Below are 25,499 nucleotides of genomic sequence, written 5' to 3'. Positions count from 1 at the left end.
TATCTCCTCGAGCTCTTCGTCCCGCAACAAAGTGGAGGCCCGAGAACCCATCGCCGAGACGGACGACCTGCTCCCGAGACAGAAGCAGCGGCAGCGGCGGCGGTGGCGGCGGCGGCGGCAGCAGCAGCAGCAGCAGCAGCAGGGAAGGGGGGAGGGGGAGAGGGAAGGAAGGGATAGGGGTCAGGAAGGGAAAGACAGAGACTCTCGGCCGACCTGAGGGAGGACTGTGGGCGGGCACGAGGAGGAGGGCGGCCCGAGCGAGTCAGCCAATCGAAAACGGCCCGTAAGCCCCTCGCACGGAACCGACGTCCGTACTGCCGGCCGCTGACCCCGAGTGAAATCGCCGCGCCTTCCTCGGGACTAGTTCTCGGAGGGAGAAACTCCGCCCCCCGGAACCAGGTCGCTTGCCTTAAAAGGGACAATGTCTGAGGCGCAGAGTCACCTGGAATCCAAACGGCGGTGGCCTGACAGGGTGACCTCAAAAATGAGGTTGAAGTGCAACCCCTTTCTTTTGCGTCCTCGACGCCTGGTTCCTTCTACAGTTTGAAAAAAGCTTACTACGAGTGCCGGCATACAGGTTGCTGGGACGATGGGGGGGGAAAATACTTTTTAATCCCTTTTGCTAGAGAATTGCAAGCCGGGAGTTGGGGTCTGGTTTCGGGTGACGTATTGCCTCACTCCCTCCCCCGCCCCGGCAGTGCGCGCTCTTAGGCTCCTGCTGATTGGCTCTTGGGGAAACGAGCACGCTCCGGCACCTGAGAGCGGGGGCGGGCCAGTCGAGAGCCGTCCGCGTCCGCCCAGAGCGTCGAAGCTGAGCGCGCCGCACTGGGGCCGAACCCTGACTTTTGGGCCGCGGCGAGGCTGATCTCGGCCCGGTTTCCTGCTCTTCGCTTCAGGACCCTCTTTGCTTGCCAGTCAGGCCTGGCTCCTCCGACCGCCCGGGTAACGGCGTCTTAGTCCGAGTTTGGCCCTGCCTGGGCCCCCAGCACTTCGTGGCTTCGAGGAATCACGGACTTGGGGCCCGCACTGCACCCCTTCTTCCTGCTCCTCTTAACTGTCTTCTTTGCCCTTTAGCTGGGCCTCGAGTAGTCACCGACTTGGATTTCAAATACCCTTCCCCCTTCCAGCGCTCTATGGTAGAAATAATCTTTTTTCCCTTAGTCAGAAAAGGGTTTGAGTTTCTGTGGCATCAGCAGGGCACACCACCAATTTTCTTTATTTCACCGATGAAATAATAAAATGCTTTCCCAAGTAGGCCTTGAAAGCAGCTTGTTTTGTTGCTAGTAGTTTTCACCTGCCAGAGTGGGCCACTCTTTCTTAACCATTTTTTTTCTTTAAGTGATAGAAAACTCTTTGCCCCCTGAAGAAATCTGCATTGCAGATTTTTATGGTGGGCTAGGAAAATCATGATAGCCTTGGAAAAGATAGGCATTTCATTTTAAGCTTGCTTCATCGCTAATAAGTTTTCCATTCCTCATCTATAAAATATTGTGGTCGGATCCAGGACCTTCCAGGTTTAAATCCATGGTTCTATGATGTTTTCCCAGTCCTTAACCTACTCAATCTTGATTGCTTTGAATTGCAGCTTTCTATTTAGTTTAGCTTTTCATTGTTGATATTTCCTGAGGTTTCTGTTTACTTTTTACCAGCAAATCCATCAGATCATAGGATTATTTGTTTCCTAATAATCCATGATTTGAATTTTCCCCTTCTTTTTAGAAGTATATATTTACATATAAAACTTTTAAGCGTCTCATATTCTTTAAGCCATTTTAAAAAGGTAATTGATAGAAGTTTTTGTAAATATTTAGAATAAGCTACCTTTTAGCCTGATAGTTGGAAAAAAATGGGCTTCTGCTTTTAATTTTTTTCGTGGAACCTGCTCCATTGTATCCAACTGTTGACATAGGGGTGAACCTGGAGATTTTCTAGGCTCTCTGCCACTGGAACAAAAGCTCTGGAAGGCCCTACCAAGCTAGGAAAATTGCAGTATCCTTGCCTCCAAACTATATGATTATCATCTTAAGGAGAGTTGGCAACAGGGTGATGCATTTTTCAGTTACAGCAACCTGAGACAACTAAGGTGGAGAAGTTTGTAGTCTCCATTGGTGGAGGGAGTACTCGGCTAAGTCATAGATCCTTGAAATTTTAAGTATATGTTTGATTCTTAATCCTATGTTTTTGTACATCTAGGATAACTTCTTCAAGGTGTTGAGTTTAAATTATGTTCATCAGCTTAATAACAGCTTTATTTGATATGAAGTTATACATGATAAAATATATAACTGCAAAAGCCTATTGTGATTTTATTATTTATCTTAATTTTTGTCATAGTCATATTAAAGGAAAGTTGTCAAACAGACCAAATAAAGTGAGGGAATAATAGGAGGAAACTGCATTTTGTCTTCTCTTTTATTAGAATCAGTTTTCTCCTGTTTCTTTTTTCTTTCTGTTACTTGTAAATCTTATCTATTTAACCTCGAAAAAAAGAATAGAAAAATCATTTGCTTGAAGATTTGATCTTTTGCTTTGCTTTGTGCTTGTGATACATTTTTACATATAGGACTTGGAGATTGTGCTGCATGCTGGGTAGAATGTAATGTTCTATGTTCAGGGTCAGCATTCATTCGACATTCTTCAAGCAGTCCTGACTCTATATTAGGTTCAGAGATACCCATTTATTTCCCTAGATTGATGTATTGTAGTTATAATATTTAAATGTCAGACTGAGTAAGCAAACTAGTAATATATTGGACAACAATTTACCAATGTTAGTTTTTTCCTATTTGCTTTTATTTTGTTTAAGGAGTACTCTTTACCCATATAAATTGTCTTTAGGTACTGTCTGCTTCACGTTTTAGTTAAGGAAACAGGAGAATTTTCCTATAATTCTTTGATTTCCAATGCATGACTTTGCGTTGGTGTTTGTGACAGTATATTTCTTACAAAGAACCATTACATACTTCCTGAGACAGCCCGTAGCATTTTGCTCAGGTATATAATAGGAACTTAATAAGTATAGCAAATTTATAATTCTTGTTCTTTTCTTTGTCTCTTTCAGATGTAAGAAAAGGAAAAACCAATAGCAAAAAATCACATTTTCTTTTTGATTTTCAACTGCTTAGAAATTTAAGGAAGCTGAAGGCTTGAAGACTTCTCTTTAGTATCAAACAGGATGGATCCCAGCAGTGATTACCATTTCTTAAACCAGATTCTGGGAAGAAGGGTGAAAATAACTTTAGTCTGTGGCATCTTCCAGGGAGTGCTTCAACACGTGGACCCTAGCAAGATTATTGTCCTGAAAAAAGGTCTTATTCTGTTTGGTTTTTAGTCTTGTCTCTACTGTTCTCTTAAGTGAAACATTAGCCATTAAACCAAAGTTTAAATGATACCATTATGATCATTTGGGAATTGAGGCATTTTCTACTTTGTGAGAAATTGGAAGGTTAGATGGCTTTACCCAACACAGGAGCATTGTAGCATATAATGGCTTGCACAACAGCCCATAACTCTGTAAGACTTTTGCCTGTGTTTCTATATTCCTTTTTTCCACTAAAGTGAAAAATTTATTCCAATTCATATTTGCCTAGAATGTTAAATTTACAGAATCAAAATTCAGTTCAGGAAACTCAGAAATAATTTAGTCCAGTTATCTTGTTTTACAGATAAGAAATATAAGATGAAGAAATACTCACTTGGCCAGATTTACTCAGCTAGTTAAATGACAAATCCAGGCAACTCCTTAGTAAAGTGTTAAATCCCTCAAGTCTAGTTCTATCTGGTTTGCAATATGACTGTTCTTAGGTTTTTGGGAAACATTTACTCTTATCATTGTGTAGGAAAGGTATTTCCCAGGATAGTCAGTTACAGAGATTCTAGAAATTAGCTTTCAGATGCCTATTGCACATGAATATATTTTGCATGCAAACACCTATTGTTAAGGATAGCAGCTATTTTAGGGGACTTCCCTTCCCAAGATGCTTCTACAGTAAGAAAACTTTTCTCTGTCTCCAATGAACCTGAATTTGGAGAAGGGGTGATGGGAGGAGAGTCCCTTTGTGCTGCTCATAGGCATTCTGAGATAAAAGTTGCAGCTTGGAACATATGTTCCTGTAGAGACCACATAGTTAATGATATTTAGTTATTGGTTCGGCCATATTTTATGATTGTTGTTGTTTAGTCATTTTAGTTGTGTCCCACTCTTCCTTACCGCATTGGGGGTTTTCTTGGCAAAGACACTGAAGTGGTTTGCCATTTCCTTCTCCATGTTATAGGTGTTACATAGGCTTTTGTGGCTTTAATTTCCATATTAGCTATAACATGATTACTGTGGAAAAGTGAGTTCCAAATTTCAAAGTGTATTTACAAATGAACTTTTGGAACACAGTCCATTTGTAAGAGGCATAGTGGAGCACAGTTCATAGTAGGAAAACACAAAATGAAGCTCAGTACTTCATTTATGAAAGGGGTTATAGTACCTGTATTATCAGCACTTTGTGAATCTTAAGGTTTATATAAGCTATAAATATGAGATATTATATTAGCTGGAGAAGTACCTCTGTTCTGAAGGGTAATATGGTAGGGAGAGATTTGTGGTTAGTATCGTAAGATTTGAGGGGCAGCTAGGTGTCGCAGTGGATAGAGCACCGGCCCTGAGGTCAGGAGGACCCGAGTTCAAATCTGGCCTCAGACCAAATGCCTGACACTTACTAGCTGTGTGACTCTGGGCAAGTCACTTAACCCCAATTGCCTAAAAGTAAAAAAAAAAAATCTGGGTTTTAATTCCTCTGCCATGATTGTATGACCTTGGGTATGTTCTTGAGACCTATTTCCTAATTAGCAACATGAAGTTTATGAAAAAACTTACATGGCTATTATGGGCATCAAGTGAGATCATAGATATAAAATTGTTTTGAAAACTATACAAATAAGTCTATACAAATCAAAAGTCTTATAAAATTAATCTGTACTGTCAAAGCAATTTCCTGCATTATCTACTACATCAAAACAGTTCTAGTTTAAAGTCTCCTTCTGTCTGAGATAGGTATAGACTTCTTATCTGAATTTTCAAGTTTATACCTGGACATGCATGTATGTGTATAGGGTGGGGGGGTGTTGTCAGTGTCAGCCAGTATTATATGTTATGATGTATTCCTCCATCCAAAAAAATACTAAATATTTTAAAACTGATATTGAAGCTTCTTTTCTTTACCCATCCACATTTCATATCTCTGATTTGACCTGATGGTTGTTCATGAAAATTAAGATTTGTGTGCCCAAAGAACATTTAGCACTATGTAAGCTTAGCAAAGTGTAAAATGGGGGGGCAGCTCTACAGGAAAATAGAAGGGGAAGGGGATAAGAGAAGGGGAGGGGGAGAGATAGAAGAGAGAGCAGACTAGGGGAAGGGGTATTCAGAATGCATGCCATCTTGGGGTGGAGCAAGCTGGGGTGAAAATTTGGAATTCAAAATCTTGTGGAAGTAAATGTTGAAAACTAAAAATAAATAAATTTATATCTTAAAAAAAAGGGGGGGGGCAGCTAGGTGGCGCACTGGATAGGGCACTGGCCCTGAAGTCAGGAGTACCGTGAGTTCAAATCCGGCCTCAGACCAAACACTTGTCACTTACTGGCTGTGTGACTCTGGGCAAGTCACTTAATCTCAATTACCTAAAACAAACAAACAAATAAAAAAGTATAAAATGGGAAAATGTTGCAAAATTGAGCACAGATTGCCTTTAAGGGGTTTTTGACCTAGAAAAGAGTCTAAAACAGTATTATAATTTTTCTTTCTTTTTTTGGGGCTAAGCAATGGGATTAAGTGATTTGCCCAGGGTCACACAGCTAGTAAGTGTTATGTGTCTGAGGCCACATTTGAACTCAGGTCCTCCTGAATCCAGGGCCAGTGCTGTATCCACTTCACCACCTAGCTGCCCCTGAGTATCAAAATTTTTTACAATACTACCAGTCTGTCTAGTTCCTATTGGTATATTATGGGATTACTATGTTTTCTGTATTATAGGTTTCAAGGCTGTAACTTAATTTCACTTTTAACTTTTCTTCTAAGAGATAATATGATAGTACTTTTTAGATTTAAGCTTGTAAGAAGCAAGGCATTTTGTAGATTTGGGGCAGTTTCATTATTCTTGTTAATATATAATATTTTGTTAACATAATTTTTTTTAAAATGTAGTCAAGAATTTGGAGACTGGCCGAAGCGTCCCAGGAGTGAAGATGTTTTTTGGCCATGAGATTGTGAATGGTGAGTGTTTCATCTTGAACAGTAAGACTGATATTTGCCCTATTAGTAAACTGAAGTTTGATTCTCCAATATTAGGAATAAAGGGGTAGTATTGCTTTATTTTATTATAATTTTTTTATACTCTTGATAATATATTTTTAAAAGAAATATTGTGAAATGCTTTCATACTACCCAAGGAAATTTCATTAAACATAAAACCACTGGAATTTCCCATAAAGCCAACAGAATTCCTAGTTTTACCTTTTTATACTTTCTTGAAGCATTGTTTCATAGACTCTCACTGTACATTTGTTAAATTCAATTCAACAAAAGTTCATTAAGTGCCTCAGTATCTAGGTAATAAAAACAGAAATGAGAACATTCTTGCCCTCAAGGATTTTACATTGTACTGGAAGAGATTAAATATGTGTACACAGATTAAATGTGGTACCAGATTGGGAGTGATAGCAAATTGGTCAAAGGAAGAGAATACTTTTAGTGTGTAGATTAGAGAATACTTCATGAGAGGAGATGAGCTTTAAAGGAAGATAAAAATTCTAAAAAAACTGAGATGGAGGGCATTCCACTATGTGTTATGACCTGTGTAGCTACACAAAGGTGGGAGGCAGTATGTTGAGTTCAGAGAAATAGCAAGTAATTCAGTTTGACTGAAATATGAATGGAGGTAAAGTGAATGAAGCCTAGAAATTGGATGGTAGTGGGGATGGTCTTAATTTTTAGGCCAAGGAGTTTGCATTTTATCGTAAAGGCAGTAAGGGGTCTACTAAGCATTTATGACCAGAAGAATAACATGGTCAAGCCTATGGCTTAAAACCTTTTTTTTTTTTTTGTGGCAATTATATCAGGGAAGAGAGCAACTGGAAAGTAGGAAGACTAGGAGCTTTTCGTAATGGTCTTAGCAAGAAGTAATAAGGGCATGAAGTAAAGTGATAGTTGTATTAATGGAGAAAAGGAAGAGAGAGAAGAAAGATGTTGTAGAGCTAGAATCCATTAGATTTGGCAGCTGATTATATTTGAGGGATAAGGGAAGAAGGGGAGTCAAGGATGACTCCAAGATTTTGAACCTGAGTACAGAGATGGGGAAGTTTAGAAGAGGAGGGAAAGGAGAGATAAAGAATTCATTTTGAGAGATGCTGAATTTGAAATGCTAGTGGTGGATATGGCTAATAGGCTGTTGAAGATGCAGAACGAAAGTTTAGGAGCAATAGTAAGGCTGTGTGTGATTTACTCGAGAATAGATCACATAAAAGGAGAGAATATATAATAAGCAGAAAAAGTCTTCAAGACAGAAAGCCCTAGGAAACATCTGTGGGAGCAGGATGATAAATTAGTTGGGAGTGAGAAGAAATGGTCAGACAGATTAAAGAAGAACAGGGAGAAAGTGAGTTTATGAAAATCTAGGGAAGAGAAAGAATCCAGAAGGAGGAATTAATCATGACTACTGAAAGCTGTGAAATAATCGTGGAAGAGGAAGATTAAGAAAAGGCCATTGGATTTAGTAACTAGTAGAGCATTTGGTAAACTCTGAAAAGAATAGTTTTGATAGGGGTAATTCACTAGTCTACATTAATGGAGAGAAATCTTTTTTAAATTTTTATTTTTTTAATGGAGCAAAATCTTGCGTGGATAACTTGAAATAAGGTAATATAAAAGTTTGTAATATAAGAGAGGATGACTTAGCAAATGTGGTGGGTAAATAAAAGGAAAGGGCCTTAAAACTCAGTTGAGTGACCACAAAAGCCTTGACGGGGCCAACAGGAGGAAAGAACAACAGAGTGATCCTAGTTGTTGTTGAGAAAACTGAAAAGCTGTCCAAGAACATAGCATCGAAGGGAGCAAATGATCCTTGGACCATGTGAATAATTTGGAGCTGACTGTAATTGTGACTCGTTCTTTCTTTCTGGTAACTGTGCATAAGTGTGTAATTCTTAAATGAAACTGAACACTATAATAATAATAATGGCCAAGTTGGGCCTAGAGAATAGATACAAAAATCTGCCTCTTTCCCTTCATTGTATAGATGTATGTATTATGGCCTCTTACATATGATAATAGACAGTGTCACTTGGTTTTGATTTTTTAAAAAAATCTTTGTTAGAAGGGAAGGATTATTGGGAAGAGAAGAGGAATATATACAGAAGGGAAAAAGGCATCAATAAAACTTTATGTTTCTCAAAGCTTATTTCTTGTGTAGGGTAACATGATCAGGGTCTGTTTTTGAGGGGATTATGGTGATTCTATGCGGGGAACTATTGGAAACTTTTTTTTTTTAGTGGAACTGCTGGATGATGTGGAACAAGGAGTAGGAGAAAAGACAGCCTCTGTCAGGTATGAAGAAGGAATAATTTTTTTTAATCATGGTGTTTCAGGAATATATTCATTAATGTAACCTTGGTCAGGGTAAAAGGTCTTTCCTGTACTTTATCAGCCAAATTTTTCTTGAACTTGTCTGAAAAGTTGTTTTGATGTAAGAAAAATTTACAGGGAATGTGGGGGGTGGCTTTTTCCATTTTGTAGGTAATTTTTCTTAAGAGAGTTATCCAAAAGAACTAGGTCCTTTTTATTAAATTCAGTTAGTCAATAAGCATTTATTAAGCACTTGCTGTATGCCAGGTGTGCTAAGGCAAGATTACCCTTATAGGGTCTGCAGTGCTATACTACTGATATAAAGCAAAATCTATATATGTCAATGGTAGTAGAGAATAAATACCTCTGAGTATTGTCTTAATGTAGGGATAGCCTAAATACAGAAGGAACAAGGATGGACAAAGTGCAAGAAGCAGACCAGAGTATGAATGATTCAGCTTCTTCTTCCCTTGAGTCACATACTATCACCTTGCTGAATGACTTAAAATACAGTCCATCAGGTAATTAATTGATAGTGGGCCTGGAAGGCAGGATCTGGTACTATGAATTTTCTACAATGAGGTTTATTATGGCTTCAGACTTTTCAGGATTTGACCTAGTGTTGATTGTCCCAATGAAAGCATGGAATCCTCCTCTCTCCCCGATGATCCTTCTCTTCTAACAAAGCTTTTTAAAAAATAATTAATTTATTTATTTTTAGTTTTCAACATTCACTTCCATAAGATTTTGAGTTTTAAATTTTATCCCTTTCCTCCCCCTCCCCAAGACGGCATGCAATCTGATATAGACTACTTATACATTCATATTAAGCATGTTTTCACATTAGTTGTGATGTAAAGAAGAATTAGAACTAATGAAAGGAACCATGAGAAAGAAAAAAACAAAACAACAAAAGAAAAGGAGAACAAATAGTATGCTTCCCTTTGCATTCCGACTTCAGAGTTTTTTCTCTGGATGTGGATAGCATTTTCCATTGTGAGTCTCCAGTTGTCTTCGATCCTTGCATTGCCGAGAAGACCTAAGTCTATCAAAGTCAGTCATTGCACAATGAGGCTGTTACTGTGTACAACAAAAGATTTTTTAAAAAATCAAAACCAAGTAACAAAGTTCATTTAGAAGTACAAAAGGTCAGGAACTTCAAAGAAACCAGGGGAAAAAGATGTAAAGGAAGCAGATCCAGTAATAATAGACCTTAAACCATATTATAAGGTGAGAGCATTGTTGAAGTATAGTATGGATAATTTTGATTATTTTAAGTTAAAAATTTCTATGTAAATAAAACCTATGCAGCCAAGGATAGAAAGAGTGCAGAAAATTTGGGAAAAAACTTTCATAGACAGTCTCTCAGATAGAATGGGATTGGGTTGGAATATGGCTGTAGTGTAGGAAATGATGAGCTGCTTGATTTAGAAAAACATGGAAAGTCTTAGACATATGAAAGAAGATGATATCCACCTTCAGAGAAACAAATGACAAATAGAAATAAGCACAGTATGGTCTTACATACATGTATATAAGTGTATATGTGTATGTTTATAGATATCCATTTATATGTATTATATATATGTGTATATGTATATATGTACATATATACACTCACACATACACATATAAATATCCTTGTTTAATTGTAGCCTTCTGAGGGGGAGGGAAAAAAGTAAAAGTATACATCAAAGAACAAAAGAAAACCGACAAGAAAACAAAGAAAAGCTGGACAACTTTGAAAACAATGTGTAGTATTTATTATATAGGTTCTTGAAATGGAAATTAATTGCTTTATATTGAATCCTCTCATGTTCTGTTGTGTACCCGGCAATTTTTTCCTTTTCTTATTACGTTTAAAATAAACTTAAAAAAAATCAAAACCAAGTGACACTGGTATCATACATAACAGGCCACCCCCATCATCCCCCCATCTATAAAATGAAGGGAAGGAGGTAGATTTTTCTTATCTGTTCTCTAGGCCAAAAATTTTAATCTGCATCATTTTCTCTGGGTATCAACATAATAAAATAACATGGTATTGAAAAGAAGCTAAATATATAATACAAACTGGCATCTAGGTGGTGCCATAGTGTACAGAGTGCAGGACCCAGAGTTAGGACCTCATCTTCCTGAGTTCAAATGTGATCTCAGACAGTTAGTAGCTGTGTGAGCCTGGGCAAGTCACTGAACCCTGTTTGCCTCAGTTCTTCATCTGTAAAATGAGCAGGAGAAGGCAATTGCAAACCACTCTAGTATCTCTGCCAAGAAAACTCCAAATGGACTTATGGACACAACTAAAAAATGACTCAACGACATGCCAGCTGATGGATGGGATAGCCATTTGTTTAAGATATAGACTTTTTGTTCATATGCTGTCTTCCAAATTTGTTTAAGACTAGATTATTTTCTGTTATTGCAAGAATTATTGTGAAATTAACACAGTCAGGGCTTAGACCAGAGAATTTTTTAGGCTTCTTTACAAGGATGAAAGCATTGAAATATCAGAGGAAATTGTCACTGGTATTCTCTTTCCTGTGCCTGTATGTTCAAAGTACAGATGTGGGGTTAGTAGATAGGTTTTGACAGACAATAATGAAGATTCTTTAGGATTTGATTTGCAAAAGGGAAAGGTTTACCAATATGGCCAGAATTGGAGAGTAAGTTCCATTGGTGAAGAGAGATTTGTCTGTAATTGCTGTCTTTCTCATTCAGAGGAAGAAGATGTGACATACACAGTAGTTAATCAGTTCCAACAAAAGTTTGGTTCTGCTGTAAGTATTACTTAAAACTCTTTGTCATCTCTTCTATGCCATAGATTTCAACATCACTGGTCAAAATTTTGCAATATTTTAGATAGTTTTGTCCATTGATTATTTCCTATTTTTTCAAGAGTTAATTTGAGAAATTTTAGGGGTCAAAGAGTTCATTTTAGTTTAATAATTAATAAAAGGACCCTGAAATTTATAGAACCTTATAGTTGGAAAAGATCTTAGAGGTCCAGGCCCTCAGACCCGAAGCATGAGTCCATTCTGCAGTGTACTAGTTTTGAAGAGACTTGGTTCTATTCTCAATTCTGTTCTCTTCAGTCACTCAACAAAAAGACATGTTTTAAATTTTGTCCTTGTCATTATTATCATAATAGATTTAGAGCTGAAAGGGACTTTTGGAAATCATCTTGCCTTCTTTTCTTCTTTCCCCTATCAGTTTTACAGAGAAGGAAATCATTTCTGAGACATTATGTGATTTGTCCAAAGTCTCACAAAGAATAAATGAACAAGCTAGGATTAGATTGCAGGTTCTCTGGCTCCAAATCCAGTGCTGTCTCCACTGTATCATGTTATGTTGCCTTCATGTAGAGCTTTTCAGGTCCTCTGAACAAAGAAAGACAATATACAACTATAAGTAACAGCACTGTAGAATTTGAAATTGATAAATCTTGAAATTTCTTCTGCAAAAACAGCTACAGCATTTGTGCTAGTGGGAGCTGTACCAGTTTCTATTCCTTTTATTCTGACTTGTAAATGTAGTTAATTTCCAAGGCTAGGATTTCTTTGCTGAGTTTACCAGTGAAGAAAATAAGTCAAGGATGGGAAACTTGCTGCCTTAAGCCCACATGTGGACTCCAGGCTGCAGGGTCCCCACCCCTGAAATAAGTAGTGCTTAATGCAGGTTTGGTAAGGCAAATTTTTTATAAGATAACAGGTTCATCAAACTGCAGATGTTTATTTTATGTGAAAATTCTTTCATTGCTAAAACTTGAGTCCTACTAATATCCCTCTCCTTTGTTGATTAGCCTGAGAGTTTTCAGGAACAGTTTTCTTTTGGTTGTTACTAGATGCTGCACATCAAGAAACAGAGTGTCCTGAGTGTAGCGGCAGAAGGAGTTAATTTATGTCGTCATGGGAAACTCTGTTGGCTTCAGGTAAACAAAAGATTTCTTTGAAACTTCTTTAAAACCAACTTATCCCTTTTTGATTTATCTACCTCAGAGTATTGTGAACTTTATTGACACTTGTCCAGTTTTTGTTGCCCATTTAAAATGTAAGCATCTGGATAAATAAGAGTTTTTGGCTTGTGAAGCTTTAGGTGATAGATATCTAGCATAATATTGTGTTCATATTGGTATATCGTTATTATCTAGTGACAATTACATTCTGTTCCTCATTCCTTCTAAATCTTTGTGGAAAAGATTACTAGACTATTGAAGGTAGATAATCAAAACATAGATGGGATTTGAATATTTACAGAGAAAAGGTTATGTATATAGATACTATGTTTATCTTTTTCCTTTGAAAATAGCCCAGATTAGAACTGAGTTGAATTTATAAGAACACAAGTCATTCCCCAGTTGATAAATGGTCAAAGGATATGAATAGGCAGTTTTCAGAGGAAGAAATTAAAGCTATCTGTAGTCATATGAAAAAATGCTCTAAATCACTGTTGATTAGAGAAATGCAAATTAAAACTCTGAGATACCACATCACACCTATCAGATTGACTGACATGACAAAACAGGAAAATGATAAATGTTGGAGAAGATGTGCAAAAATTGGAACACTAATGCGTTATTGGTGGAGTTGTGAAATGATCCAACCCTTTTGGAGAACAATTTGGAACTATTCCCAAAGGGCTATAAATGTGTGCATACCCTTTGGTCCAGCAATCTCAAAGAGATCATAAAAATGGGAAAAGGACCCACATGTACAAAAATATTTATAGCAGCTCTTTTTGTGGTGGCAAAGAATTGGAAATTGAGGGGATGCCCATCAGTTGGGGAATGGCTGAACAAGTTGTGGTATATGAATGTAATGGAATAATATTGTGCTATAAGAAATGATGAGCGAGTGGACTTCAGAAAAACCTGGAAAGACTTGTATGGACTGATGCTGAGTGAAATGAGCAGAACCAGGAAAACATGGCAACAGCTACATTGTGCAATGACTGACTTTGATAGACTTAGCTCTTCTCAGCAATGCAAGGATCTAAGACATCTCTAAAAGTCTCATGATGGACAATGCTATCCACATCCAGAGAAAAAAACTCTGGAGTCTGAATGCAGATGGAAGCATACTATTTGTTCTCCTTTTCTTTTGTTGTTTTGTTTTGCTTCTTTCTTGTGGTTCTTCCCATTAGATCTAATTGTTCTTTATATCATGACTAATGGGAAAATATGCTTAATATGAATGTGTATGTACAGCCTGTATCAGATTTCACGCTGTCTCGGGGAGGGAGGAAGAAAGAGAAGAGGAGAAAATTTAAAACTCAAAATCTTGTGGAAGTGAGGGCGGCTAAGTGGTGCAGTGGATAGAGCTCCAGCCTTGGAGTCAGGAGGACCTGAGTTCAAATCTGGCCTCAGACACATGACACTCACTAGCTGTGTGACCCTGGGCAAGTCACTTAATCCCAATTGCCTCACCAAAAAAAAAAATCTTATGGAAGTGAATATTGAAAACTAACAATAAATAAATTATTTTTTTAAAAAGGCAAAGAAAATAACCCAGATTATTTGTGGGTCCTTTCTCAAGTAATTTTAAACCTGTTTAGAAAAATCTTTATAAACACATTCCATAGCATAAAAGCATGGATATCAAATTTTTGTTACATCTTTCCTATTATTCAATCCTTGAACCCTTTCCTCCACAATTCAGTCCTGGGGTTCATGTGTCTGGATGGTTTTTTTAATAGGTGGCAACAAGTAGTCGAGTTTACTTATTTGACATTTTCCTTCTGGGAAGTCGAGCTTTCAATAATGGACTTCAGATGGTGTTAGAAGATAGGAAGATTTTGAAAGTGAGTATAAGTGACTCTCCTGATATGTGGAATGAAGGGGGGTAGTCTGAGAATGGTGCTTGTGGTGTCAGTCAGGTCCTGATCTTCTTGTTTTCTTGTTCTTCAGGTTATTCATGATTGTCGTTGGCTTTCTGACTGCCTTTCTCATCAGTATGGAATTGTTCTTTCTAATGTATTTGACACACAGGTGTGTGCAATAATAATAGCTGATATTTATATTATGCTGTGCAAAACATTTCCCCGTAGCTGGAGGAGGCAGGGAGTGCAGTAGTACTGTCTTTGTCGTACAGACAAGACTGAGTCCCAGAGAAGGAACTTACTTGCCTAAAATTACCCTTGTAGTAAGTGTCAGAACCAAGACTCCAGCATGAGTCTTCGTATTTTTCAGCTCATAACTCTTGTCACTGTTTCACTGTATACCTCCTCTGGCATACAGAGGTATATTGGAATATGTGTATTTTGTTGTTTGTATCTGTAGAAAACAGTAGATTCTGATTCAGAGGAATAAATGAGTCACTTTTTAGTATAGGATATATATGATTCTTTTTTTAAAGTTCTCTTGAAAGAAATATGACAAGAAATAAAGTCAATGCCTCATTATGCTAAATGGCTAGTCCCATTGTATAAAGAGGAGAAATTCGGGAATCTGGCAGTGACTCACAAGGTCTCAGAATTGAAAGGGAATTCAAAGGCTGCTAAGTCCCTCTGCAGCATCCTTCATAGGTGTTCATCTGACCTTTTCTTGAGACCTCCATTGTACCTCTTGAGGCATCCCATCATGGACAGGTAGGCACTTTTTCCTTACATCAAACCTAATGGCATGACCTTGAGGCCCTTCTATTCTGGTTATCTTTTTATGGAGACTCTTCAGTTTAAGAACAGTGCAATCTACCTTCAAACATGGAATCTCAAACAAAAAACAGTCCTCCAGTTGTGGTCTAAGCAGGCACAGTGTGGTAGGGCTGTCACCTCCCTTGTTGTGAACACTGTTCCATCCTCAGTGTAGCCTAAGATCACACTGATAATTTGGCACCTTGTATTTCCCTGTGATATCTTTTTAAGAAAACTGTTTTTGGAAAGTTGGAATATTTGGACTCACATGTAGGAATTTACATTTTCTTTAGTAATTGCATTTTATTAGATTTGGTCCATTGTTCTGGTCTATCAAGAACTTTTTCATCCTAATATCCATTGTGGTAGTTATCCCTTCCAGCTTTGTATTATACACAGATTTGATAAGCATGACATTGACTACTTCGTTGAAGTCACTGATAAATGTGAAGTGGCAGAGAAATAAGAACAGAACCTGGGCATTCCACTAAAGACCTCCGAACAGCTTGACATCACCTCAGGAATCCAAATGTACCTAACTGTTCTGTTGTTTAGCCTTCATCTGTCTTCTCCATAAGAATATTAGGAAAGACTGCCAAGGACTCTGATTTCTAGGTAAAAGTTGTTGATGACATTCTCTTCTTCTACCAGTCCAGTAGTCCCATGTCACATAATGAAGTGAAGTTAGTCCGTTACAGCCTGACTTGACTAGGCCATGTTTTCCTTTTTAGGTATTCAGTAACTTTAATGGCATTCTAGAATTTTTCTAGGAACTGAAATCAAGCTTACCACTCTTTGCCTTACAGATTCTACCTTCTTAACTGCTTTGACAATTGGAACATTTGTCCTCTTGTCCTATAGCACTTCTTTTCTCAGCAGTCCTTCAGAGATCATTGATAGAGTGGGTTAGCAACCACATCTGCAGGTTCTTGCAGTCACCTGAGGCTGGAATTCTCATGAATCTGCTGACTTGAGGAAACAGAGCTCTGACAAAAGCAAAACATTTTCTTATTATCTTGAACATCTTGAGTTTGAATACCAGATTGGTCATTTTTGTTTTGTCCTTTCCAGTTCAGAGGATGCCACTTGTGGTTCTCAAATCTTCACCCAGATATCATGCTTTACCCTTCCCGTTCTGAAATTTCCTCCCCTCGCATTTCTTGATAGATGTTGCTATTCTACACCTGTTGCTTGTTTTTTCTTCCTTTAGAGCCATATCCTAGTCATGGGCTTCATCCCACCAAGTCTCAGGAATAACTGTGAAGTAAACTTGGCCTCTTCATATCAGGATCTCCAGATCATTTTGTATAGGTCACCTGTATTTTGTGCATTTGTATGTAGACATCTGAAATTATGGCTTTTAGTGCTCATTCCTTAAAGACAATACCAGGAGGTGAAAAATGATTCACTTATGAGAATCAGGATGCTTGTGGATGAGGTCTGCAAGTCAAAACTGGGCAGAACCAGGGAATGAAATATGCTTCATAATAGCATGGAGAGAGTGTCTAGCTCAAATGATCTGTTTTCCTTAGAATTCTTTAGCATTTAGGATAGTCTTAGAGAAACCCTGGTAGTCCAGAACTAAAAGGAAACTTAAATTCCTGGTTATGGCCTTAGGAGCAAATAAATTCAGGCAGCTAATTTCACAGTGATTTGCAGTAGGCTTTTTAAAGCTCTTTTTAGGCCATCTGGTTTGGGCCAATACTGGGGTTCTAGTTTGAAGCCTTTTGAGGAGAGAAGATAAAATTAATCTCAACTCATCAACAAATATAATAAACTAAAAGGCTGTATAAGTTTTGTTGGCCAGTAACCACAGAAAAATCAAGTCTGTTCATTGAAACCGTAGATTGGTTTATGTTTTTTGTGTTTCTTCACGTAGGAACCTTCGTGTTATTTTTCTCTGTTAGGATTTTTTTTTCAGGACCTTTCTGACTTTCAGGCTATTTCACTAAAGAAGAGATTTCCTCTGTGCTTACCCTTCAGCTCAAGAAAAGTACCACTCTTTAGCTAAGGAGTTGTTCTCCTAGGGTTATCCCCAGGTCTTCTGTTTTTCTTACTTTGTGCCTATATACATCTTATAAAGAAGGCCTTGCTGTAACCTTTTCAGACTTCTGTCAGATATCCATAGACCAGGAAGCAGGAGTTCAAGACTTAGATTTTTATGATCCATTTATTATATGTTTATTTTGTTATTATTTGTGCTAATGGAGTTTATAGATAAATTTATTTTTAACATTAATTACAACCACCTTCTCTATGAAATCTTTACCTGAATGAACAAACAGCATATTTGGTTCTTGAATTTTACTTCTTTATTGTGTCTCTAATGAAAGTACTCATGGCCCTTGAAAAGAACAAAAGTATTAGGCAGGGATAGTTCATGAACTAGATAATTAGTTTTTGGAGAGGTCAGCAGTTGATTGTGTAACATGAATACAGGGTACAGACCATTTATGCCATGATGGAATAATACTAGCGTCATAGATGTAGAGCCAGAAGGGATCTTACAGAACCCACCTAGTCAGACCGTGTTATTTTATAGATAATAAAACTGAGGTCCAAAGATGATAAGTGATTTGTACCAGGTCACACAGATATTAACTACATTACTGTGTTTTTGTAATTCTACTTTATAGTGTTTTCACACTGCACAAATATTTTGGGGTGGTTTTTTATTTTTATTTTTATTTTGTAATATAACAGGTGGCTGATGTCCTTCAGTTTTCCATGGAAACAGGTGGCTTTCTTCCACATTGCATCAGTACCTTGCAGGAGAGCTTAATTCGACACCTTAAAATGTCCTCCAAATGTGTCTCCTTCCTGGATGACAAGCAAAAGATGGTTCAGGTGATTGGTAGAGACTTTCAAAGAATATTCTGCTTGGTATTGTTTTTTCTAGTGTTTGCTGAATCAGGTGATCAGCTTATATAAGGGAAGAGCTAGATGCAATCTAGAAGTATACATAGTACCAAATTCTTAATTTTCCTGCTTTGGAAAATCTTTGTAACCTTGCCAAGACCAGTCTTATTGTGTTTCCAAAGAGATGTTCTCTGAAAGCATTCAGTTTTCAAGTTTAGGGGTAGAGGGGCAAGATTCTTAATTGAGGGAATAGGAATCAAAATTTTTCCAGCTGCTTCTCACAAAGAAAGGATAATTTCTTCAGCTACTGGGGTGGTCTGATGGTGATCTCCAGATTTTAGGCCATGGCCACAAGAATCATAAGACTTGTTCATTTATCTATACTAGGAATAGCTCTGGGTGAAGAAGTCTCCATCTGATTAGAAGTTATCCTTCTCTCATCTTTTGAAATTTGAGGAGGCAGAGCATGAGATATACTTCCTTATAAGGAAACATTAAGAAATAGTTGACTAAATTATCAGATAAGTGCAGAGTAATAATTCAGTAAGCTGCTACTCCGTGAGTAAAGGAAACATGGATAAAAGTAGATATTAGCCTTAAATATTTGCTTATAATTCAGAAGACATTATTTTGATGGCTACAGGAGAATCCTGAAATATGGTTTATGCGACCTCTCCCACCTTCCTTGCTGAAAGTGCTAGCCCTGGAGACAACATATTTGCTGCCCCTTCGCTTGTTGCTTCTGGATGAGATGATGTCTGACCTGACTATGATGGTGGATGCATATTTAAATACCTATCGGGAAGGGTCTGGAGGTCTGTTGGGAGGCACAGAGGTAGGCACAACTTTGCTTGTCTGGTAGATGACAAAAAGACCTCGGTATTCTTATTTTATTTTTTTTTTATTTTTGGTGAGGCGATCAGGGTTAAGTGACTTGGCCAGGGTCACACAGCTAGTGAGTGTCAAGTGTCTGAGGTCAGATTTGAACTCAGGTCCTCCTGACTCCAAGGCTGGAGCTCTGTCCACTGCACCACCTTGCTGCTCCAGTATTCTTAATTTTTTAGGGAAAATGGTGGAACTATTCTACTTGAAATGTTTACTAAATCAGTATTTATAGAGAACTTTGATTTACACAGTGCTTTCCTTACAATAACCTTGTGAGGTCATGCAAGTATTATCCCTATTTACAGATCAGAAAACTAAGAGAGAGAGAATAAGAGACTTGTCCATCATCACATAAAGGTTGGCCAGGACTTGAGCTTAGGTTTTCTGACTCCATGTGTTTTTATCATTACATTGAGCTATTTCCCAGTTGCTATAACAAACTTTATATTGATAGCATTGCATGGGGACAAATATTCTAACTGGGGCCACATTCTGGAATTATTTGTCACCATGTGCACATTCATACCAGGTCTTAAAAAATTGTGGATGAACTTACTTATTTCCATCCTCAATACTAGTTGATGTCACTAGAGGGCACTGTGTTAACATAATTTAAGGTATGGGCAATTGCTTACAAGTTAAGTGTAAGATGATTTCAAATACAGTATTCAGAAGTTTTTGAAAAAGCAGGAATGTTTCTTTTTCTTTATTTAGCCATCATGTATGGAGCTGCCAGAGGAGTTGCGTCAGCTGATGGATTTCCAGAGACTTCGAAGGGAACGAGCCATGAAAGATTATGAGACAAATGCAGAGGGGCTCCTAGTTAGACCGCAGCTAGTATGTCCCAAAGAAAAGCCAGTAGAAGAAGGGAAACAAAAAAACACTAGAGGTTCTTTGCCTTTTGAAGGAGCCATGCTTCCTAAAGCTTTGAATTTAGGTTGTCTCAAACCTCACCAGGCTCAGGAAGATACATGTTTGCAGAAACAAGAAACAAAATATGACAGCAAACAAGTGAGAACAAAATATCAACATTCATCTTCCACAGAGGAGCCGGAAACAGGTGACTCTACTACAGAGACACCTAGTTGCTTTGGTCGACAGGAGTCAAAGGATGTCAAAGTAACTCGGAAGGAACAAACTGATACACCAAAATAGACACAATCTAGCATGTCCTTGCAAGAGAAAATAGAACTGCTGTTGATGGGAGGAAAGGAAGACGAGAATGTAGAAAACAAAATGACTGGCTCTTTCTCTTCTGCAGGAAACTAACACTTCCAAGAGATTACTTTCAACCTTTAAAGAGATCTGTAGTTCCCTAATCTTATTCTTGTTCAGCCTTGGAGAAGCCTGACTCCTAGCTAAATTCATATATAAAACCTTCTAGTAACTAGCTGCTCTGTAACCTGGAAGATGGCTGACAGCCCCAGTGATGGAACATGTTTGTAGTCATTCTGTTCCTACAGAGGAAAAGTTACCATCTTCCTGGTTTTGTAAGTGTGGGAAGACTTAGTTTTCCCCATTGTGTGTAATTTCCAGCTCTTATGTGTGATCTTTTCTCTCTGCCTCACCTCCTACTTCTTAGGTTTTTTGTTTGTTTGTTTTGTGAGGGTTGGAAATAGGCATGTTAAATAGTGGAGAAAGTCAAATTCGGACTCATTTATGTCATTGTATGGTAAGTTTACCAGTAGCAGTAATAGTTATTTCTTATTGCATACAAAAAAGTTTGAAGAGAAAGAGAATCTTATGTTCATTATCAGAAAGTCATCTCTTTGTGGTAGGTTTGGTTTAGTTTTGAGAGAAGTGGTGAATTTTAGTTTCAGTCATATTTATTTACTTACAGAATACTTTGTTATCGACACATTATAATTTTTATTGTTTTTAACCTGGTTTTTTTGCTTTGTTTTGAATGGCTTATCTGTTTTGTGCCATAAACAAGCATTAGCAGATTATATTTCAAGTTTCTTTCTGCCAAGGAAATTCTTTTAGTTTCTTTGTACTTGATTTATTTATCCCTGTTCTTGAAGCAATACACTGTCAACTGCTTAGCACAAGGATTCGACATCGTGTTCATTTCATACATTATATCTCAAGGGTTTTCTTCAAATTCTTAGGCAAGGTCCTCATGCTTGGGCCAGGGCATTTACTTAGGTGCTGAGTGTTTGCTTATTGAGCCTGTGTGGTTTGGGATTTATAATAAGCTCATTTTGGTACTTGATGGTCTCAGAAAGTTTGCTGAGGGGATCAAGATTTGTTTTTTATGAAATAATCCAGAAGAAACCCAGGTATCTTTAGAACATGGTATTTTGAAAGGTACTTTGCATATCTCATGTCCTGATTTCAGTGATTGGAGTGGAAAACCATAACAGGGCACTAGATGAAGCCTGGGAAAACTAAGGACAATTTAGTCACTTTATTTAATAATTCCAAATTGCTTTCCAGAATGATTGGACCAATTCATGCTCCACCCATATGGCATCCCTGTACCATTCTTTCCACAACCAGTACAAAAGTGATTATTCCCATCTTTTGTTATCTTTGACAATTTGTTTCCTGTGAGTTAAAACCTCACAGTTATTTGATTAGCATTTCTGTTATTAGTGACTTGGAACATTTCATGTGGTTGTTCATAGTTTACAATTTTTATTTTGAGGACATTTTATTTGTATCCTTTGTTTATTGGGGAATGGCTTTTGATCTGTTATTTGTTAGTTATTTATGTATTTTGAATAGCAGAGCTGTATCAGAGGTATTTTATGTAGGCTCCCCTTCCTCTCCCCCCCCCCACCCCAGTCATCAGAGACTCTTCTTATCCTAGGGGCCTTAGTTTAATTATTACAAAAATCTTTTAGTTTTACACAATCTTTTTATAATTCTTTCTTATAAGTAATGACTTTCTGGGAGAAAAATATAAAGGAAAAAAGTAGATGATATGAATCAAAAGATACATAAAAGCATTTAAAAATAGGTAAATGTAGGACATATGCAAAGAAATTTAGTTGAGATCAGTTAGGAGCTATGGGAATCTAAGCTGAGGTCATGATAGGGGGAGTGGAGAAGGGGACAGATGGCCGATGTTATGATGTTACAGTAGCTTTGATAAGAGTTTGCAACTGAAAGGATATGTAGAATGTTTGTAACATAACAAATAAAAGAGCTACCTTTTATTCAATTGAGTTATTAAGTGCCTACTATGTTGTAGACAACCTGTCCTGAGCATATAAATAAAAACAAAACAGTCTCTGCCTTTGGTAAGTTTCTATTTTACTGAAAGGTGTTACAATTTTTACAAATAAATATATACTATGTACAAAGTAACTAGCATTGTGGCAAAGACTAAGGGTTGGAGGATGGGGAGAGGTCAGAAAAGTCAGGCTTTCCAGTGGAGGATGAGGAAGAAGAGCAGCCCAAGGCCCATAAAGTAGCTTGTGAAAATGTGCAGAGTGGGCCGGTGGGCTTGTATAGGGACAACAAGGGGACCAGTTTCATTGGAAGGCAGAGTACAAGGGGAAGCAATGTGGAAGACTGGAAATGTTTGAAAACATCTGGAGTGTTTTAAGTGCCAGAGGAGTTTGGTGGTGGTTTTTTTTTTTAAATCATCAAGGTAACAAGGGTCTTTCAGGAAAGTGATGTGATCAGACTTGTGCTTTAGGAATATTAATTTGGCAGCTGGGTAGAGGATGGATTGAAAGGGGTAGAGAGTGGGGGCCCACGAACGAATTAAGAGGTTATTGCAGTAGTCCAGGTGAAATAAGAGAAACTTGAACTTGGTTATCCCTTTGGATTAGAGAGAAAAGAAAGGGTGACAGCTCATTGTACATCAGAAAATATATTTTTTAATCTACCTTTTCATTCTTTAGTATAGTGAAATGTGCCTCCTTCTCTCCACCTGCAGACTCAGGCCCACTGACTCTCTGAATGGATTTGTTCCTGATTATAATACATCAAATGAGACCTGACCCTCATCTTGGCCACTGATCCATTGACTCAGGGCTGCATCTTCTGCTCTGGAGTCTTAGGTTCCTGACTGGTTAAATTTTTCTGTTGCTTTCTTGCTGTCTTCATGCCATGTCTCCCTTGTGTGTTTGTTTCTCTTCCCTCCCTTTTGAACCTGTAGATCCAAGTTCAGTAATTAATCAGTACTACTATTCCTGAAAAGACAATTGTCCTTTGGCTCTACTCACAATCTCTGTGACTTCTCAGACCAAAACTCTCTTCCCCCTATATATGGAGTCTTCTCTCATTCTAGAATACAAGCTCTTTGAGGGCAGGGACCTTTATGCATTTTGTATTTCTATCTCCAAAGATTAACACAGTACTTGGAACATACTGAGTTGTTTAATAGATACTTTTTCCTTCATTTGAGTTCAGTAGGATTATTACATCCCTATTCTTGGAAACTATATTTCTCTTAATGTAGCTCAACATAGCATTAGTTATTTTGGCTGCCAAATCTCACTGCTGACTCATATTGAGCATATAGTTCACTCCCAGATTTTTTTCCAGAAATGCTGTCTGATCCTCCTCCCTGATCTAGTACTTGTGAAGTATATTTTTTGTACCCATATGACTTTACATTTATTCCTACTGAATTTCATTTTACTAGAGTTATCCCAGTGCCAGTCAAGATCTTTTTGGATCCTGACTCTTATCCAGTATGTTTGACTTCCAGCTTTGTGTCACTTGCAAATTTGATAAGTGTGACATCCATGCCTTCATTGAAGTTGCTGATAAATTGTTAAAGCAGCACAGGGCCAAGCACAGAACCCTTAGATATTCTATTTGGACTTCCTGTCACATTGATATTAAAGCTTTAAGGACTTTAAGGACTCTAGTCTGGCCATCCAACCTGTTTTGAATCAATCTGTATTATTGTCTAGTGACCATTTCTCCATCTTCTCCACAAGAATACTATGAAATAATTTGTCAAAAGATTTGCTGAAATCTTTAGTAGCCCTGTAAAAATAAACCATGTAAATGTCTGATGTGACCTGTCCTTGATGAAGTCATGCTGGCTCTTTATAACCACTTTTTCTTTTGCTAGATGTTCACTATCTCTTTAATGAGCAAGAGTTTCCCCAGTAATCTTAAGTCAAGCTCCCTGGCTTATAGTTTATAAACTGTTTCTTCCCTATCTTGAAAACTGAAATATTTGCCATTCTCCAGGCCTGTGACATCTTTTGTTTTTCTGTAATTTTTCAAATATTACTGATAGTGGCTTAGCAATCATATCTGCCAATTCTTTCAATACTCATGGATATAGTTCATCTGGGCCAGATGACTTTACTTCAGCAAGGGAAACTAAATACTCTTAACTTTCTCTCTTTTTTGGGAGGGGGGGTTAGGCAATGCGGTAGGTACAGTGACTTGCCCAGGGTCACACAGCTAATAAGTGTTATGTTTCTGAGGCCACATTTGAACTCAGGTCCTCCTGAATCCAGGGCTGGTGCTCTATTTAACTTTTTCTTTATCAATGTATCAACTCCCTATTATAGTCATTTTAGTTCTTTCATTTCCAGAGAATCAGGAAGTGGTGATCATGTGGGACAAGTAAGGAACCTGGAGATGAATTGGCACCTGCTGGCACTACATGCTGGGTTGCTGGTACCCCTGGGGACTGGGACTTTTTTGTGGCAGCAGCACAAACAGCAACAGAGGCATGAGCAGGCCTTACTTATGATTCTACTCTCTCCTAAACCTATTCCACATTCCTTCCTTGTCTGGGGTGGGTGCCCTACTAATGCTGGCTCCCTGCGATAGAGGAATGGGGACTCTACCATGCAATCTCTGGCCTTTCTGGGCTGGTTGGCCCTCAGCATGGTGCTGAGTCTGTGCTAGCCCAGTTGGATAAAGTTTTATCGGTGGACTGCCTCTCTGGGATTCTGTGCCACCTCTAGAGTGCCTGAGGTTACAAATGGCTGTGCTCCTTTTATGTTCCCTTTTCTCTCATCCACCCGTTTACTTACTTGAGCTGGCATTAACAAGTCACTTTACCTCTTCTAAAAAGGGATTGACTCCAGCAGCCTGAGATCTGCAAATGAGTGGCTTCGCTGGTTGCCCGATTGGTGCCCCCAGTCGGTCCTTGTACCCTCCCTTCCTGAGGCCTATGAACAAGTGGCTTCACCTGATCTCCAGGATAGTGTCCTTGATTCACTTATTCCAACTCTCATGGAGTAGGTGGGATAACTCCCACACTCAGTAGCTTTAGGCTTTCACTGTCTGGTCCCCTACTCCTCTGGGAGTCTCATTGTGCTACAAAAGAGTTATTAGCCCCCCTTCTTCCCATCACTGCTGTGCTGGTGCCCTCTCCTCCTTTCTTCACTACTGGCAACAACAGGGACAAACCTCAAAGCAGAAGGTACAGAAACCTTCTGTGCTGGGGCTCCACACATCTCTACCTGCCTCCTAGAATCTCTGTCCTTGCTGTTTCAGGACCTGTCTCAGTCTTCCAAGTATTCCTCTTGCCCTACTGCTAAAGAAGCATCCCATAGAGAATCCTGTCTATTGAACTAGTTGCTCTGTC

The 25,499-nt window shown here is 38.2% G+C and overlaps 2 protein-coding genes across 2 annotated transcripts in view; one reads left to right on the top strand and one right to left on the bottom strand.

Annotated features, from left to right (window-relative positions):
- CHP1 (calcineurin like EF-hand protein 1) overlaps positions 1 to 217 on the bottom strand; it is a 46,820-nt gene extending 46,603 nt beyond the window's left edge. The window contains 1 exon segment of the mRNA XM_021009236.2: positions 1 to 217. Within this exon segment, the coding sequence (XP_020864895.1) occupies positions 1 to 51 (51 nt within the window). The 5' untranslated portion in view covers positions 52 to 217.
- Positions 218 to 23,961, top strand: EXD1 (exonuclease 3'-5' domain containing 1). Its single transcript, XM_021009235.2, has 12 exons — positions 218 to 1,136; positions 3,062 to 3,308; positions 6,194 to 6,262; positions 8,536 to 8,590; positions 8,996 to 9,129; positions 11,327 to 11,385; positions 12,450 to 12,536; positions 14,300 to 14,404; positions 14,511 to 14,591; positions 17,939 to 18,082; positions 18,738 to 18,929; positions 19,694 to 23,961. Exons 2-12 carry the CDS (start codon positions 3,176 to 3,178, stop codon positions 20,132 to 20,134), a joined length of 1,500 nt encoding a protein of 499 aa, XP_020864894.1. The 5' UTR covers positions 218 to 1,136; positions 3,062 to 3,175; the 3' UTR covers positions 20,135 to 23,961.
- The last annotated feature ends 1,538 nt before the right edge of the window (positions 23,962 to 25,499 follow it).

This window comes from Phascolarctos cinereus, unplaced genomic scaffold, assembly GCF_003287225.1.
Source record: "Phascolarctos cinereus isolate Bilbo 61053 unplaced genomic scaffold, phaCin_HiC Scaffold_3;HRSCAF=262, whole genome shotgun sequence".
NCBI classification, from domain to species: Eukaryota; Metazoa; Chordata; class Mammalia; order Diprotodontia; family Phascolarctidae; genus Phascolarctos; species Phascolarctos cinereus.
The sequence above is the reverse complement of the archived record's forward strand: the minus strand, read 5'-3'. Positions and strand labels throughout refer to the sequence as shown.

Excerpts from the sequence above, each read along its gene's own strand:
- EXD1 (XM_021009235.2), top strand. The coding sequence starts at position 3,176 with ATGGATCCCAGCAGTGATTACCATTTCTTAAACCAGATTCTGGGAAGA. Across the intron at positions 8,591-8,995 it reads GAAAAGACAGCCTCTGTCAG|GGATAGCCTAAATACAGAAG; the intron begins GTATGAAGAAGG and ends GTCTTAATGTAG. Across the intron at positions 18,930-19,693 it reads GTCTGTTGGGAGGCACAGAG|CCATCATGTATGGAGCTGCC; the intron begins GTAGGCACAACT and ends TTCTTTATTTAG.